The 16,029-nt window shown below is 46.5% G+C and overlaps 1 protein-coding gene across 8 annotated transcripts in view; it reads left to right on the top strand.

The window, feature by feature from the left end:
• IQSEC2 (IQ motif and Sec7 domain ArfGEF 2) overlaps window positions 1-16,029 on the top strand; it is a 188,653-nt gene that overhangs the window by 120,723 nt on the left and 51,901 nt on the right. For all 8 annotated transcript variants that reach the window (XM_083158839.1, XM_083158841.1, XM_083158840.1 and 5 more), the window contains 2 exons: window positions 12,460-12,730; window positions 13,121-13,507. In XM_083158839.1, the coding sequence (XP_083014965.1) occupies window positions 12,460-12,730; window positions 13,121-13,507 (658 nt within the window). The remainder of the gene's footprint in view (window positions 1-12,459; window positions 12,731-13,120; window positions 13,508-16,029) is intronic.

Raw genomic sequence — 16,029 nt, 5'->3', positions numbered from 1 at the left:
TAAACTCATGCAAGCGTGGGGAGAATATACAAACTCCACACAGTTAGGGTCATGTGGGGATTGAACCCATGACCTCAGTGATGTGAGGCAGTAATGCCAACCTTTGCACCGTACATACTGGCAGAACAAATGCTCTTTGTTGGTCCCCAGTGTGCATTATTATTTATTATCATAATACTTAGCCAGAAATGTAATATTATATCTTTGAAGAAAGCGAACACTCTGGTGGTAACCCACAGAAGCATTGGGAGAATATACAAACTCTACACACAGCTTCCAAGAAGGCAGCGCAGCAAACCACTGAGGCACTGTACCTCGGTAATAGGCACCATTTAACTGTGTAGGGATTCCGGGAGTCTATCCACAATACCAGAACTGCTATTTGCTTTGTAAGCATCTCCCAGCATGCATGAATTGATAGAGAATGGGGATAGTGGGATAGGTACTGCTTGTGCCTCTTTCCCTGGTCACATATTGCAGAGATGGATAGCATTTGGAGCTGGAGGGGTGGTGGCGTAATGTTCTGTCATGTCCGCGCAGAGATTACTAAGTGCTTGCTTAGTTTGTTTTATTCTCAGCAGTCCAATGAAAATGGGGGTTTATGGGTAGCGACAGCATGCCCATTGTCTCTCCTCCTCCTTGAACTGGGGCTGATGTATGGGGTGACTACGTTGGAACCTTTGGTAGTCATCTGGCCTCCCCGCCTCCTTTCTGAAAATACCGAACCTATAAATACCTCCCATCCTCTGTGAATGCTATTGGCTGCTGCCAGGCTTCTATGTAAGCAGAGGGTGGTGGATGGGAGCTTTTGAAGGAGGGCAACTTGGCTTTTAGTACATGGAAATGAGAAGGATTAGGCTAACGTGCTCACCAAGCTGATCTTCCAGAGATACGACTTCATACGAGATATGACTTCATTACACAATTCACTTCTGTAGATAGACCTGGTAAGGCGAAGTGCTGTTTTCTGATCCTGGATAGAGGATCCAAAGGCCAAGTGCAAGAGGTGTGATCAGTTGACATATCAACTTCGGGTTATATGGTAGAAGGGGGTATGAGAGACATGGAGGCATTCATAGCTGAGTAACATCTAATAGAAGACCTGAAGACATTTTGGCTAGAGCGGTGGAGAGCCTGGGCATATCTCCTGAAATCACGTACCATCGGAGAAACACTGTAGTGGTATTGTTTTGTATGAGCACACAAAAGAAGGCGGTAACCGTAGTAGACCTAGTAGAAGTCAATTCCAAAGGCTTGTGGGAATCCCCAATATCATCATGTCGGTATTTGGAGACTCCTCGCTCATACAAGCGCCAAAGACCGAGAATCACTTTGTGATGGAGGCTGGTACATTTTATTTCATTGGTATTGCGTCTGTAGTTGCCCCAACAAGATAGTTCCTCAGGTGCCCCAGGAACCTTAATCTGTCCCTGTCCCTTTTTTGAAAGACCTCCATTTATAATTCATGTTGGTGGCTATATCCATCTGTCCACAGAAAGTGGACCTGTCCATCTCAAGCCTGTGTCTCTCATTAGGGCTGATGGATCAGGCAGTGAAAGCAGCAGATAACCAACCAATTCGCTATGTCTTGATAGCACAATTAAGGGCCATCTTTATTTTTACATTACTGGAGTTCTGCTGACAATCTGTTTTCCTTGTGCGCGCCAGGACTCCCTACACCCATCTGATGTCCAAATCTATCAACAGATGGAATTAAATGAACAATGTGTATCTTCCTCTACTCCAGGGTAATGTACTGAGTGACTCTGCAAGTGTCATTGTCCACAGTGCGGCTATCGTCCTGTAGTATCAGTTCTGCTTCTGGTAGAAAAAAGCGGATGTAAGGTCTGTACCATGGTAACCTCTAATATAGGAGCCTAGAAATTACCTAAACACACACACACACACAGAGTTTTCATTTGTTTGTATAATCACAGCTCACAAAGTTACCGTATATTTTGTTTTCTCCCACCATGCTTTCCTGGGCAGGCATCTTGTGCGTGAGATACATAGAAAGACAGCCCAGGCACCAGCAGAGCGAACGGATTGCAGTATGGCTGCTCAGGGGCTGGCTTCCTTTATGCCTCCCACATTCCTGCTTTGTGACCTGGAAAACTTTAGATGAATGGCCTGATTCGGAACGGCTCACTAGGCTCTATATATATATATATATATATATATATATATATATATATATATATATATATATATATATATATATATATATATATATATAAGAGAGAGAGCCTGGTGAGCAGGTTACCGCCACAGCCCCCGCCAGCCGGTTCCCCCTCCCTGGAAAAATTAGCCCAGGACTCACTTTTCATGTCAGCGGGTGCCTGTTCCCTGGGGCCTAACCAGTGTTTCTATGGGCACGCCCACCGTTTTTGTGGGTGGGTGTCCATCATGAAACGTGCCCTGCCTGATTGCAGCAAGCACCCTGGCGAATGAAAATATAGCTTGGGATAGGCCTATTGATATCCTTTCAAAGCAATAAGGATCAAATATGGTTTGAGGTTACGTGTTTAAAAAAGGGGCAGACTAGATGGGCCAGGTGGTTCTTATCTCCCGTCTAATTCTGTGTTTCTATGTTTCATCCAGGACGGGGCCGAAATCAGATCTGCAAGTCTGAATCGGCCCCCAAGTTCTCTCCATCTCTGCAAAATGTGGCAGCACCATCTGCAGTGTGGGGAATCTGGTTCGGGTCTGCTGCATGCTCTGACCATTATTCCCGTAGCTGTGGGGAAATTCTGCTTTGTATTTACCTTCTTACCGGTACATTCTTGTTCGCATACGCCAGCCTGCTCTGTAACTGGATAGTGCTCACTGATTGCTTACAACCTAAGGGCCTGATTCTGGTTAACTCGCTAAGCACGAAAATCTGCTGCTTAGCAAGCCGTGTAACGCCGCCCGCCAGGCAAGTGAGTACCTCCCTCCCTCCCCCCCCCCCCTCCCGGGACGTCGTACGTACATCCCTGCCTATATATAAGTCCGTCTTGACTGACCTATATCTGTGGCGTCTTGCTCCGAGAATGGGGCGGGCGGCTGACATCCTGTGACATCATCCTGTAAGTTCACATGGGGATGCCCAGCGGTTTTCTGGCACACCCACCATTTTTGGGGGTACACCAAGGAAACACTGGATGTCCTCATGCAAACACCCCCTGCCCGCCTCCATCATGCCTTCCCCGCCATGTGCGACCGTCTTGGCGAGTATGCACAGCGGACCTGCACATGCGCTGATCGCAAACAAGTGATCAGTTATTGGTAGGACTGCATGGTCTGCTGGGGTTGGGATCATTTGGTCTACAGCATGATGGTCGACAGTCATTAGGTCGACATGGGAAAAGGTCAACATGGTTCTAGATCGACAGGTCGTTGGTTCGACAGGTCGTTAGTTCAACCATGTCTATTTCGACAGTCAAAAGGTCGACATGGGGTTTTTCATTGTTGCACTCGCTATGCGTCGGGCACGGTGCCGCGCTGCGCTCGACACACTATTTTATTCTCCCACCACGCCCTAGTGGATGGTAGGGTATGAAATACCAGCTGTCAGCACATGTCGGCTCAAAAAACAGTGAAAAGCCCTATGTCGACCTTTTGACTGTGGACCTAGACATTGTCGAACTAATGACCTGTCGAACTAATGACCTTTCGACCTAGAACCATGTCAACCTTTTCCTATGTTGACCTAGACCCATGTCGACCTAATGACTGTCGACCATCATGCTGTGGACCAAATGACCGCATCCTGGTCTGCTGATGGTAAAACAGGGCCTTCATCAGAGCTAAAAGAAAATACGAGTGCAAGCTTCCTTGGGTGTATCAATGGGATACGGTCACTAGGTCACCAAGCATTAGGTCGACATGGCTGAAGGTCGACATGGGGAAGGTAGACAGTCAAAAGATTGACATGGGTTTTTCCACTTTTTTTTTTAGCTGACATGTGCCAACAGGCGGTATTCATGCCCTACCATTCTCTAGGGCGTGGTCGGAGAATAAAATAGTGTGCCGAGTGTATGCGAGACCCCGTGCCCGAAGCATGATGAGTGTAGCGAGGGGACGCGGTGCACTTTTTTTTAGTGTCCATGACGACATTTGGGACCAAAAAAAGTGAAAATCCCCATGTCGACCGTTTGACTGTCGAACTTCCCCATGTTTACCTAATGCTTGTGTCAACCTAATAACCTGTGGACATTCAGTCATGTCAACCTTCAGTGGTCGACCTAATGCTTGGATATCTAATGTATGTCTATGCAATGATCCTATTCCGTATGAATGGGCTGGAAAAGAACTTGAGCACTTCTGTCTTTAATTAAAAAAAAAAAAAAAAAGCCAGACTACTGGGCTCCAGTCCATAAACTGTTATAGAACTATATAGCCAGGGCCCCTGCTAAAGTGGCAACAGCACAGAGCTTGTCAGACTGGGCCTGTCACTGTATATGCAGGAAAACCGCCTCATCCCATCATAATGAGAACCAGAACCGAATACTCTCAGGGGCTGATGCCTCTGGCAAAAGACAAGAGAGCTTCCCTTCCAGAGGATGTCAGCACTGGGTTAAACTTTTCTCCATGCCCTTGGGTCAGGACAACTACTCCCCATTATAATAGTGCAGGATGGATAAGTTATTGAAACACACACATTTGTACAATTGCAGAATGATCTCAGCTGGGGCGGGAGAGTCTACAGCTGCTCAGCCAATAAAATGGTTTTTCACAAAGTAGCTGCCCCTTAGAGGCACAAGCTCATTGCCTGGGGCTGCGGGCTTCTCGGTTACAGTATGACTGGCCCTGCTTCTTTAACCTTTAGTTGGTTTCCAATGTAGCCAAAATGTTAAGCAAGTAGCCACCAGGCTTTGGGCCAGATGCATTAAGCTTCAAAAGTGATTACATAGAGAGTGATAAACAACCAACCAATCAGCTCCTGTCTGACATTTTTCCAAACACAGCCTGTGACATTGCAGGTAGGAGCTGATTGGCTTGCTGTTTATCACTCTCCATTTTATCACTTTTGAAGCATAGTGCATCTGGCCCTTTGTATTGTGGTGCTGCTATTTGCAGATTATAAGCAGTGACTACGTATGTGTTAAATTATGATATTTAACGCTTACGCTTTCAATGCCAACATCTATTTTGCACATTTCAGTGGATGTGCAAAATATCCACTGAAAATACCAGCGTCGCTCACATTTGTTATATAAAGTAAAATAGAAATGGGAAAAAAAAAAGATATTTTCTATATAAAGGCAGCACGAATGGTGTAATGGTTAGAATTACTGCCTCACAGCACTGAGGTCATGAGTTCGATTCCCACCATGGCCCTAACTGTGTGGAGTTTATATATTCTCCCCATTATTATTTGTTGGGTGGGTTTCCTCCGGGTACACCTGTTTCCTCCCACAAACAAAAGCACCACTAGGGCCCACCTCGCATGTACATATGCTGTATGATGCTTTTCACATTGTACAGCCACTTCCAACTTTAAATGAGGTCTCTACTGTAGGCTTATCTGCCAGTCTGCACACCCAGCGCTGCTTGTACAGGTATTATGCCATAATTACTGGGCATTTGGCATACGTAACTAGCATAAGTGGCTGTATAGAACCAAGTCATGTGCCTTTATTGTCCAGTGGAAGGCAATTCTAAACTATGTAGCACTTGGTGTGACTGAGATGCTCGGACACCTACAGCATAGCATACCCTTTCACTGATTATTGCATCTAAATCTGGCCATACACTAGTCAGATGTTGTCACTTTTTATCCGATTTATTCAGATCGGGCTGGGAAATAGGGTGAAAAGTGGCCAAATTGCATGTTTTTGGCATCCGATTCGATGCTCAGTCCTGTGCTCATCGTACCGGAGTCAGAGATTGGACCTGCTACGCGATCAGACAGCCCCCGGCAACTGTGAATGGTATCACATGCAAAAGGACCACATGCATTCCTGCTACCCAGGAAGTTCCTGGCCAGTTCAGGGGAAAGCTTATGCGACTTCTCTCTCAGAGAAGTTGCCTTAAGGTCCATACACACTGGGCATTTTTTGCCAAGTGTGTATAGACAGCTGGGCTTAAAATTACTCGGTGCATACACACTGAGCGATTTTCATCTGTCTTAGCGATTTTCCTGGGGGTGGACGGCTTCCTATAGCAGGACGCTATGGAAAGCCGTCCACCCCGTCGCTCATCTGCTGGTAATACCAGCAGATGAGCAGCGGCCAGCGATAATGTGGGAGGTGGGGGATGAGGCGGTTTACTATGGAGTCTGGGCAGTTGCGGCGGCGTGAAACCCCAGTGTGTGCCTGCACAGCATGACCTCTATCATCACGCTGCGCAGCCACGCAACTGTGTTGCAAGGCAGCACCTGAGCTGAGTGCTGCTTGCGATCAGTGCTGCACGGAAGAAGGGGATCAAATGCGCATGCGAATTTTGATCCCATAATCCCAAGATTGGAACCTCCAATCCTTTGATTCAAATCCCGACCAAAAATGCCTTAAATCCCGGGATCCCACTGATTCCTGGATTGGCATCCCTAGTTAGCCCATATAAAGCTTTCTCACTTTGTGCCAGAGAAGTGATGTTGCAACCTTTGTTGCAATGGAATTGGTAAAACCTATGTACAATGTTGCAGATACAGCACAGTACATAGGGAGAGGAAAAGCTCTGGCCGCTCTTGTTGGAACCCTTGTTACCCAGATATATAAGTACTGCAAGTACTAGTGTCAGTGTATGCTAGTAATGTATTATTGTCACTTCCTGCCGTTTTCAGTGCGACGAATAAAACAAAACTTAGTCACAAGGACTCTGGTGTGCCAAGAAGGGCTACTTAGTGCCCAGTTGCAGTAATGTTTGGTCAGTACAGTAATACATTACAGTAATGGTATCACACATTCCACCTCTCAGACTAGTTCCATAAGTAAAAGTGTCTGTTGCCAGCGTCACTGGCTTCTGATTCTGTATTTCCTTTCTTTTTTCGAAGTTGGCCTTCAGCCCCCTGTTCCAAATGACGTGTACAGCAGCAGGGGCTCATTTCATAAGCCACAGATTAAGAGCTTCCTATTGGGAGATTAATATAAAACATATAGAACTGACGTACAGGCTGTCAGTTCACAGTTATATATGTGTGCATATTTTCAATATATCCCCCCCCCCCCCCTGAAATAGATTAAATTGAATCATTACATTTGATTAAAAGCAAGTTAATTGACGTAATTGCAGTGCATTAATAATGACAGCTGGGATTCTGTGGTTTCATTATGGACCAATTCGCACACTGAGGCAGCCATTTAGCGGACTTGAAACTACAATCAGCCTATGGAGTGGGTGACATCACTGAGATAGGAATGTCTTAGGCATCGGTGATGTCACCTGGTTTTAATACATTGATTGGACAAATAATGGTTCATCCTACAAAATGGTGGCCTCCATTGTGTGCATGAGGTGTTTTTTTTTTATTTTAAAGTGGCTTTGAACAACTTGCACAGGCCTTTCCTGTTGCTTCCATGAACCCTGTTTATGTTGCTGGCAGAACCTGTGGCTCTAACCACTGGGTATATAGCAATGATATCAGACCGTCAGCTATAACCAGTATTATTATCTGTCTCCTTGATGTTTGCAGAGCTCCACAGAACTCTTAGCTACTGGACCAATGACAGTGCCTTCTTATCAGTGCCTAAAATTATACTTGTTTTTACCGCAATGCCTCTAATACTAGAGCCTAAAATGTCAGCCAGGGTATTGTCTCTGAAGAATACCTCAGCTATCCCTAGTATTCATATAATCATGTTCTCTTGTGACCCAACCAGCGTGTGACAGGAAGTAATAATAATGTGTTTGATGGTTAGCCCTTATCATTAAGTGTTGGCTCTTTCGGTTGTACAAGCTGCATGGAGGAACAGGTTTGTGCAGTTCTCAAGCAGATTAGTGAGGAATGTGGACACACTGCATAAAAGAACAGCGCTGTACAGTAGATAAGGAGATGAGTCCACCCTGTCTGTTTATTGTTGTATTACCTGCTCTGTCACTGGTTACTACTACTGTACAATTACGTTATCAGGTGCAAGTGTCTGTACTACTTACATAGCAGCAAAAGGCATTATTGGGCTTACTCTGTATTCAGTTACATCCTGTGGTAATTGGGGCTGGCAGAGACGCTGCAGAAAGGGGTGTTGCCTTATATGAAGTGGGTGTGGTCTTGCAGGATCTTTGTTGCATAAATCCCGGGGCTTGCCCAGAATCTCTGAAGATGGTGGCTAGCTGCCCCCAGACATTGGGCTGTGTGTACTGCTGGCTCTTCCTCTGTGACAGGAGCTGGATGCTGCTGGAGACTACCACACTGCAGCATGTGGCTTCTGTCACTGCGCAAGAGCCGGCACAACACACAGCCCTGTGTTTGGTGCAATGTGAGGTCATCCTATTGTACACCACACACCTTGCATGCATTATAGATACCTCACTAGTGTGAGTTGGGTCCGCTTAGTGTGTGTGATTTAGCTGGTACTTGGTTATTTTTGTGTGTGTATCGCTCTGTGAACCTTGCAGAAATCTGTGCACACTTTGCTCTGTTGCAATGGACTATACCCAGGTTCTGTCATGGTTACACTTGTAAAAGTCTCATGATGTATTGTTTGCTAATCTCCCATGGGTTGGGTTCAGATTTGTTCCTTTTGTCAGTGCTAGTAAGCTTAATTATAGGAGCCAGGCAGGCTGTGCTGAGGGTACAGGTAGGAGGAGCAGTGCTAGGTGTTGCCTGCAGCTCCATAGTGATGGGGTTTTGGATCTCCGTCACAAACAGCCTTGGCAGACCAGCCCCCCTGCACAGCGTGCTGATGTCTCCTCACCTGTCCTGTACATCAGCACAGTGACTGGTGTGGGTGCAGCCTAACATCCACCTGGGCACTTATCCTGGGAAAATGAGGAAGAAAAAAAAGGAGAAAAGCCCTCGTCTCCCTGCCCGGGCAGCCCTTTACATGTGAGTGCAGCACAGCACGGATAACAGTCTCTGTGCTGTGTAGGACATGCTCCATGCTGGTTCTCTAACTATGGATAGACAGATTGTGTGGGCAACGCCTTGATCTTGCATTAGGAACACCCGAGCATGCATTCCTCTTCTTGGTTACCGTTTATGTGCACAGTACTGCAGGCATTGTACTTCCCTGTGTAACTGTACTTTTCATGTACTGAGATGTGGACAAGCTCTGTGATTTTATGTGTGCCTCCATAATGGGTCTGATAAGGTAGAGGTGCCAGTGTAACAAGTTTGTGCACTCAGAGGTACCTGCAAGGTAGACTTGAGTTGGTCTATAGCTTCATGGTGACTGGGGGTATCTGCACCAGCCAGTGTTGCTATGCTCTGGGGGGTTGTGTCTGTGTATATAAGGTGGTCCTATGTGTGCCACGGGAGTACCCTGTACCATTATGGTGTGATCTGGGAAAGGTGTTTATAGGGGAGTAGGTGGATGTGGTGACGTGGTTGTTGGTGGAGAGGCAATGTTGGCTATTGTTTGCCTCTGCATGCCAGCTTTGCTCTGCTGTGTCTCTCCGCCACAAACATTTTTATTAGTTTCTGTTGCTCACATTCTCATAATGTAAATGATGCCTGTTCTGAAGTCATGTTTTGTGCAGGGTCACTCTTATCCCCTGCTTGGTCTCCCATCATATGCTGCTTGTCTTGCTGTGTGTGTCTTGAGCACTGCCTACTTCTCTGTATCTGACCTCTATGGTTGACTTTATATTTAGCTGCCTCTTTCTTTGTATACACTCTGCACCTGACTACACTGTGCTGCCTCATCCTCAGTATACCCTGTACACCTGACTGTACACTGTGCTGCCTCCTCCTCAGTATAACCCTCTACACCTGACTGTACATTGTGCTGCCTCCTCCTCAGTATAACCCTCTACACCTGACTGTACACTATGCTGCCTCCTCCTCAGTATATCCTGTACACCTGACTGTACACTGTGCTGCCTCCTCCTCAGTATATCCTGTACACCTGACTGTACAGTGTGCTGCCTCATCCTCGGTATATCCTGTACACCTGACTGTACACTGTGCTGCCTCATCCTCGGTATAACCCTCTACACCTGACTGTACACTGTGCTGCCTCCTCCTCAGTATATCCTGTACACCTGACTGTACACTGTGCTGCCTCCTCCTCAGTATATCCTGTACACCTGACTGTACAGTGTGCTGCCTCATCCTCAGTATACCCTGTACACCTGACTGTACACTGTGCTGCCTCCTCCTCAGTATAACCCTCTACACCTGACTGTACACTGTGCTGCCTCCTCCTCAGTATATCCTGTACACCTGACTGTACACTGTGCCGCCTTATCCTCAGTATACCCTGTACACTGTGCCGCCTCATCCTCAGTATACCCTGTACACCTGACTGTACACTGTGCTGCCTCATCCTCAGTATACCCTCTACACCTGACTGTACACTGTGCTGCCTCATCCTCGGTATACCCTCTACACCTGACTGTACACTGTGCTGCCTCATCCTCGGTATACCCTCTACACCTGACTGTACATTGTGCTGCCTCCTCCTCGGTATATCCTGTACACCTGACTGTACATTGTGCTGCCTCCTCCTCGGTATATCCTGTACACCTGACTGTACACTGTGCTGCCTCATCCTCAGTATACCCTCTACGCCTGGCTGTACACTGTGCCGCCTCCTCCTCAGTATACCCTGTACACCTGACTGTACACTGTGCTGCCTCCTCCTCAGTATACCCTGTACACCTGACTGTACACTGTGCTGCCTCCTCCTCAGTATACCCTGTACACCTGACTGTACACTGCGCTGCCTCCTCCTCAGTATACCCTGTACACCTGGCTGTACACTGTGCTGCCTCACCCTCAGTATACCCTGTACACCTGACTGTACACTGTGCTGCCTCCTCCTCAGTATACCCTGTACACTGTGCCGCCTCACCCTCAGTATACCCTCTACACCTGACTGTACACTGTGCCCCTCCATCCTCAGTATACCCTCTACACCTGACTGTACACTGTGCTGCCTCCTCCTCAGTATACCCTGTACACTGTGCCGCCTCACCCTCAGTATACCCTCTACACCTGACTGTACACTGTGCCCCTCCATCCTCAGTATACCCTCTACACCTGACTGTACACTGTGCCGCCTCATCCTCAGTATACCCTCTACACCTGACTGTACACTGTGCCGCCTCATCCTCAGTATACCCTCTACACCTGGCTGTACACTGTGCTGCCTCCTCCTCAGTATACCCTGTACACCTGGCTGTACACTGTGCTGCTTCATCCTCAGTATATCCTCTACACCTGACTGTACACTGTGCTGCCTCCTCCTCCGTATACCCTGTACACCTGGCTGTACACTGTGCCGCCTCATCCTCAGTATACCCTGTACACCTGACTGTACACTGTGCTGCCTCCTCCTCAGTATACCCTCTACACCTGACTGTACACTGTGCCGCCTCATCCTCAGTATACCCTCTACACCTGACTGTACACTGTGCCGCCTCATCCTCAGTATACCCTCTACACCTGACTGTACGCTGTGCTGCCTCATCCTCAGTATACCCTGTACACCTGACTGTACGCTGTGCCGCCTCATCCTCAGTATACCCTCTACACCTGACTGTACACTGTGCCGCCTCATCCTCAGTATACCCTCTACACCTGGCTGTACACTGTGCTGCCTCATCCTCAGTATATCCTCTACACATGACTGTACACTGTGCTGCCTCCTCAGTATACCCTCTACACCTGACTGTACACTGTGCCGCCTCACCCTCAGTATACCCTGTACACCTGACTGTACACTGTGCCGCCTCATCCTCAGTATACCCTCTACACCTGACTGTACATTGTGCTGCCTCCTCCTCAGTATATCCTGTACACCTGACTGTACACTGTGCTGCCTCATCCTCAGTATACCCTGTACACCTGACTGTACACTGTGCCGCCTCATCCTCAGTATACCCTCTACACCTGACTGTACACTGTGCCGCCTCATCCTCAGTATACCCTCTACACCTGACTGTATGTTACGATGCCTCGTTGTCAGTATTCTCCTTACACTTGACTGTACATTGTACACTCTACAGCTACCTGTATTCTGTGTGCTTAGTGCTTGAGATACTCTGTACTCCTGCTTGTATGCTGTGATGTCTTGGTCTCCGTTTGCATAAATATATCTGATGTATGTCGCAGTGCCTTGTTTTCAGTACGCAATCTACACTTGATTGTATGTTGCAGTGCCTTGTTTTCGCTATACTTTTTACACCTGATTTTATGTTGCGCTGCCTCTTTCTCTGTATGCGCTCAGAATGACTGCATGTTTTGCTGCCTTGACTTCCACACGTGACCTCTTTGGCCGACTGTGCGTTGTGCTGCCTTGTTCTCTCACACTCTGATTTGTAGTTGTGGTCACTCTACTTTTCCTTTATTATCACCACTGTCTGTTTCTTTAGTGTCGAAGGCGGCGACTCTCTCGGCAGTGAATCTGGAACAATTGTTGACAGTCCGGGCCAGCAATCTTCATACCGTAGTGAGGTGAAAAGCGATCACTACGACTTGCCATCACCCACCCGTCACATCTCTCACCCGGGGCTCCAGTGGAGTCAAAGGGCCAGATTGCAACCAGCCAGCGTTGCCTTACGCAAGCAGGAAGAAGAAGAAAATAAAAGATCTAAAGCCTTGTCTGACAGCTATGAATTGTCTACTGACCTACAGGACAAGAAGGTATCTTCTCCGCTGAGTCCATTTCTGTCCTCTGTCCGTTCTTTCCCTCCTGTTTTGTATCAACTTTGAACCTTTGTCTGTAACTTCAGTCTCTTTCCCCTGTCCTTTGTAGAGCAGTTGTTTTCAAACCTGTAAGAATTCCGAACAGGTCTTGATTGACAGTGATCAATCACACTGTAGGATTTAATAAGTCCCAAAATTAAAAGGGGTTTTGTGGCCTATGAGCCGATGCCAAGGACAAGTTTGAAAACTCTTCTCCCTTGTAAAGTCTGTGCATCTTTCCTGTCTACTCTTGCTCCCCCTCCCCTCGTGTCTCAGACTCTCCTCTACCCCTGTGCTGTGTCCTGGGGCCCTCTCTTATACACGCACTCTACCTGTCTCCTGATGTAGGTGGATATGCTGGAGAGGAAGTATGGGGGATATTTCCTCAGTCGGCGAGCGGCCCGCACCATCCAGACCGCGTTCAGACAATATCGCATGAATAAGAACTTTGAACGCCTCCGCAGCTCTGCTTCTGAGAGCCGCATGTCCCGTCGGATCATCCTATCCAACATGCGCATGCAGTACTCCTTTGAGGAGTATGACAAGACCCACACAGCCCCGTACTTCCAGGGCAAGCCTGTGTCATTGGATGAAGGGGTAGCTGCATGTCGTGGGCAGGGGGAGCGAGGTCTTCTATATGGGGGTTCCTGCAGCGGGATGGACGGTGATTCGATCAACACCTCGGGGGAATTTTCCAATGAGATCACGGAGCTTGAGGATTCCTTTTCTAAACAGGTGAGTAGGCAAGCAAAAGGGAAGAGTGTTACTTTGGGAGGAGGAAAGTGGGATGGGCTACAGTCACATCACTACTTATACAGGAGAGAGTATGGATAAGAGGACATCCTAATCGTGTAGCTCCCAATGCAGCTGTTCTTGTCGTACACCCTAATCCACATGTAAATGTTACTGTGTAATAATGAGCCAGGCTACAGGCTCTCTGGTCATACAAGTGGATCCACCACCTACTGCTATTTTGTGGGTTGAACAGAGGTTCCTGAGTGTGGAGCACCTAGAATGGTTACGGTATAGATGATTGACAATATCTAGGTCGACCACTAATGGTCGACAGTGACTAGCTCAACACAGAAAAAGGGTTGTCATTACCAAAAGGTCATCACAAGTCTATGGTCAACGTAGGCAAGGTCAACATGAGTTTTCCGTAATTGTACGTTGACACTGTATATATGTACCATGTCCCCTCGCACAGCTCGCTTTGCCTGCCATGCTTCGGGCACGGTGCCTCTCTACACTTGGCACACTATTATGCTCCGACTCTGTGTCCACTTGTATTGTAAAATATGAAAAACCACCGTAAAAAAAACCGATTGGTGGTTGACCTAGACATTGGGCAGTATTCAAGGCCACCAGCGAGGGGGTTTGTTCGGCGAGGATGGCTAGTTTTTGAGAAGGATCGCGGGACGCTCCCTCTATTCTTGTTCCGGGGGAAGTCCTCGCCTTCAGAGGGTGGCGATGATTTCCTGGAACGGCGAGGTTCTCCACAAATGTAGGGAGCCCGCTGCATATAGTGGCGAGCCTCGCCATTTTTACGGCCACACTCGCCGGTTCCACCTAGCTGAAAAGAACCAGCGAGGTGGAAAACGGCGAGTAAAGGGGGGGGGGTCAGTTCTGTCAATACTGACCGTGAGCTTTGACAGCAAAGTATCGCCACTGCTCGCCATCATAGCATTGACCACATAGCACTTACGTGATGTCAGACGCATGGTTGGGTAATCTAGCTTCATCATTGTCTATAAGTCCTGATGAATTAATATGCTGAATATTGGTTTAAAACGAGCAATAAAAAAGATTCCTGCAGAGCCCATGGTGAACATTAAAGAAAAAATTGCACCGTTGACATAATTACAATTTATGTAAGGAACATGCAGTGCACAATAATTAGCCATAAGAAGATTGACTCATATAAAAATCAATAGCTTATATTTAGTAGTGAATCAATCAATATAAAAAAGGAAGAGGTAATTATACTACTATTCAGGGGATCACTCAATTGAATGGGACTTTTTACACAAAGGATCCCCTTAAATAGCGTAGCTCAGGCATGTCCAACCTGCATCTCGCCAGCTGTGCCTTGCCACAGTTCTGCTATTAGGGAATGCGAAAACTATGGCAAGGCATGCTGGGATGTGTAGTTTCACAACAGCTGGAGGGCAGCAGGTTGAACACACCTGGTGTAGCTTGTTGTAGCTGTTTGTGGTTCCCAAACTTTCTTGAATTACGGCACCCTAGAGTATCAGAATTTATTCAAGGCACTCCTAGGCCCTAAGCTTCTTATAAATAATTCTATATATACACATATATATATTTTTTAAATTAAGTAAACTGTGCTTTCTTGCCATTAGTAGTGTCGGTTATGTGATGGTGGGCATAGTTGGGGTTCTAACTGTCGACATACATTATGGTTGGCAGCCACTAACACTGGTTCTAATGATCACTTGGGCCATAAATTTTTTGAGGCACCCCTACAAGACCCTCACGGTACCCAGGGTTCCTAGGCATACAGATTGGCACAGTGTTATAATTTTTTAATTTTTTTTTATAAATATACTGTGTTTGTATTTATATTTTAAGCTTCAAAACCTAGTATCCAGTTCAGTAATATCAGTTACTGATAGCAAAGTCATTGTATCCGCTTTGTTCTACCCAAGCTGCAGTGCAACAACGTATACAGACTTGGATTTAGAATGGTTAATATATCCACTTCAGTCTGCAGAATCGGCACAGATGGCGGAGCTGCGCCAAATTATCCTTTTCTACTCATCTTCCTAACTGGATTATTGTATGACTAATCTTTCATCAATTAGATGCAATTAATTTCTTGATTACTCCTCTAAGTAGTATTGTATAATTTTATGTTGTGTTTGATCCAAAGCAAATTCATAAATCAAAAGCCTCTAGATTTAATAAGATCTTGTATAAAAATAAGAGAAAGTAACGCAGAAACATAAAAGCAATGATAAGATATTATGTGTAAAAGGTGCTGTTGGTCTTGTGGTATCTATATAATATTATACTGTATATATAAAGGACCAATATAAAACTGGAAGATAAACATTGCAGTTAAAGTAAAACAGAATAAATTAAATGGCGTTTTAATTAGCTTAATATTACGAGGGGTGCCAATGAATCTTGTGTAAGCACATCCACATAAAAGTAATGTCCTGGTAGCATAGGGTGCAGAGAAAAAAAAATTGGACCCAGAACAATCAAAGATCTGACGGCAGTCGTGAAGGAGAACG

This window comes from Crinia signifera, chromosome 9 (assembly GCF_055691185.1).
Source record: "Crinia signifera chromosome 9, ASM5569118v1, whole genome shotgun sequence".
NCBI lineage: Eukaryota > Metazoa > Chordata > Amphibia > Anura > Myobatrachidae > Crinia > Crinia signifera.
This window is presented reverse-complemented; position numbering and strand designations above follow the sequence as displayed.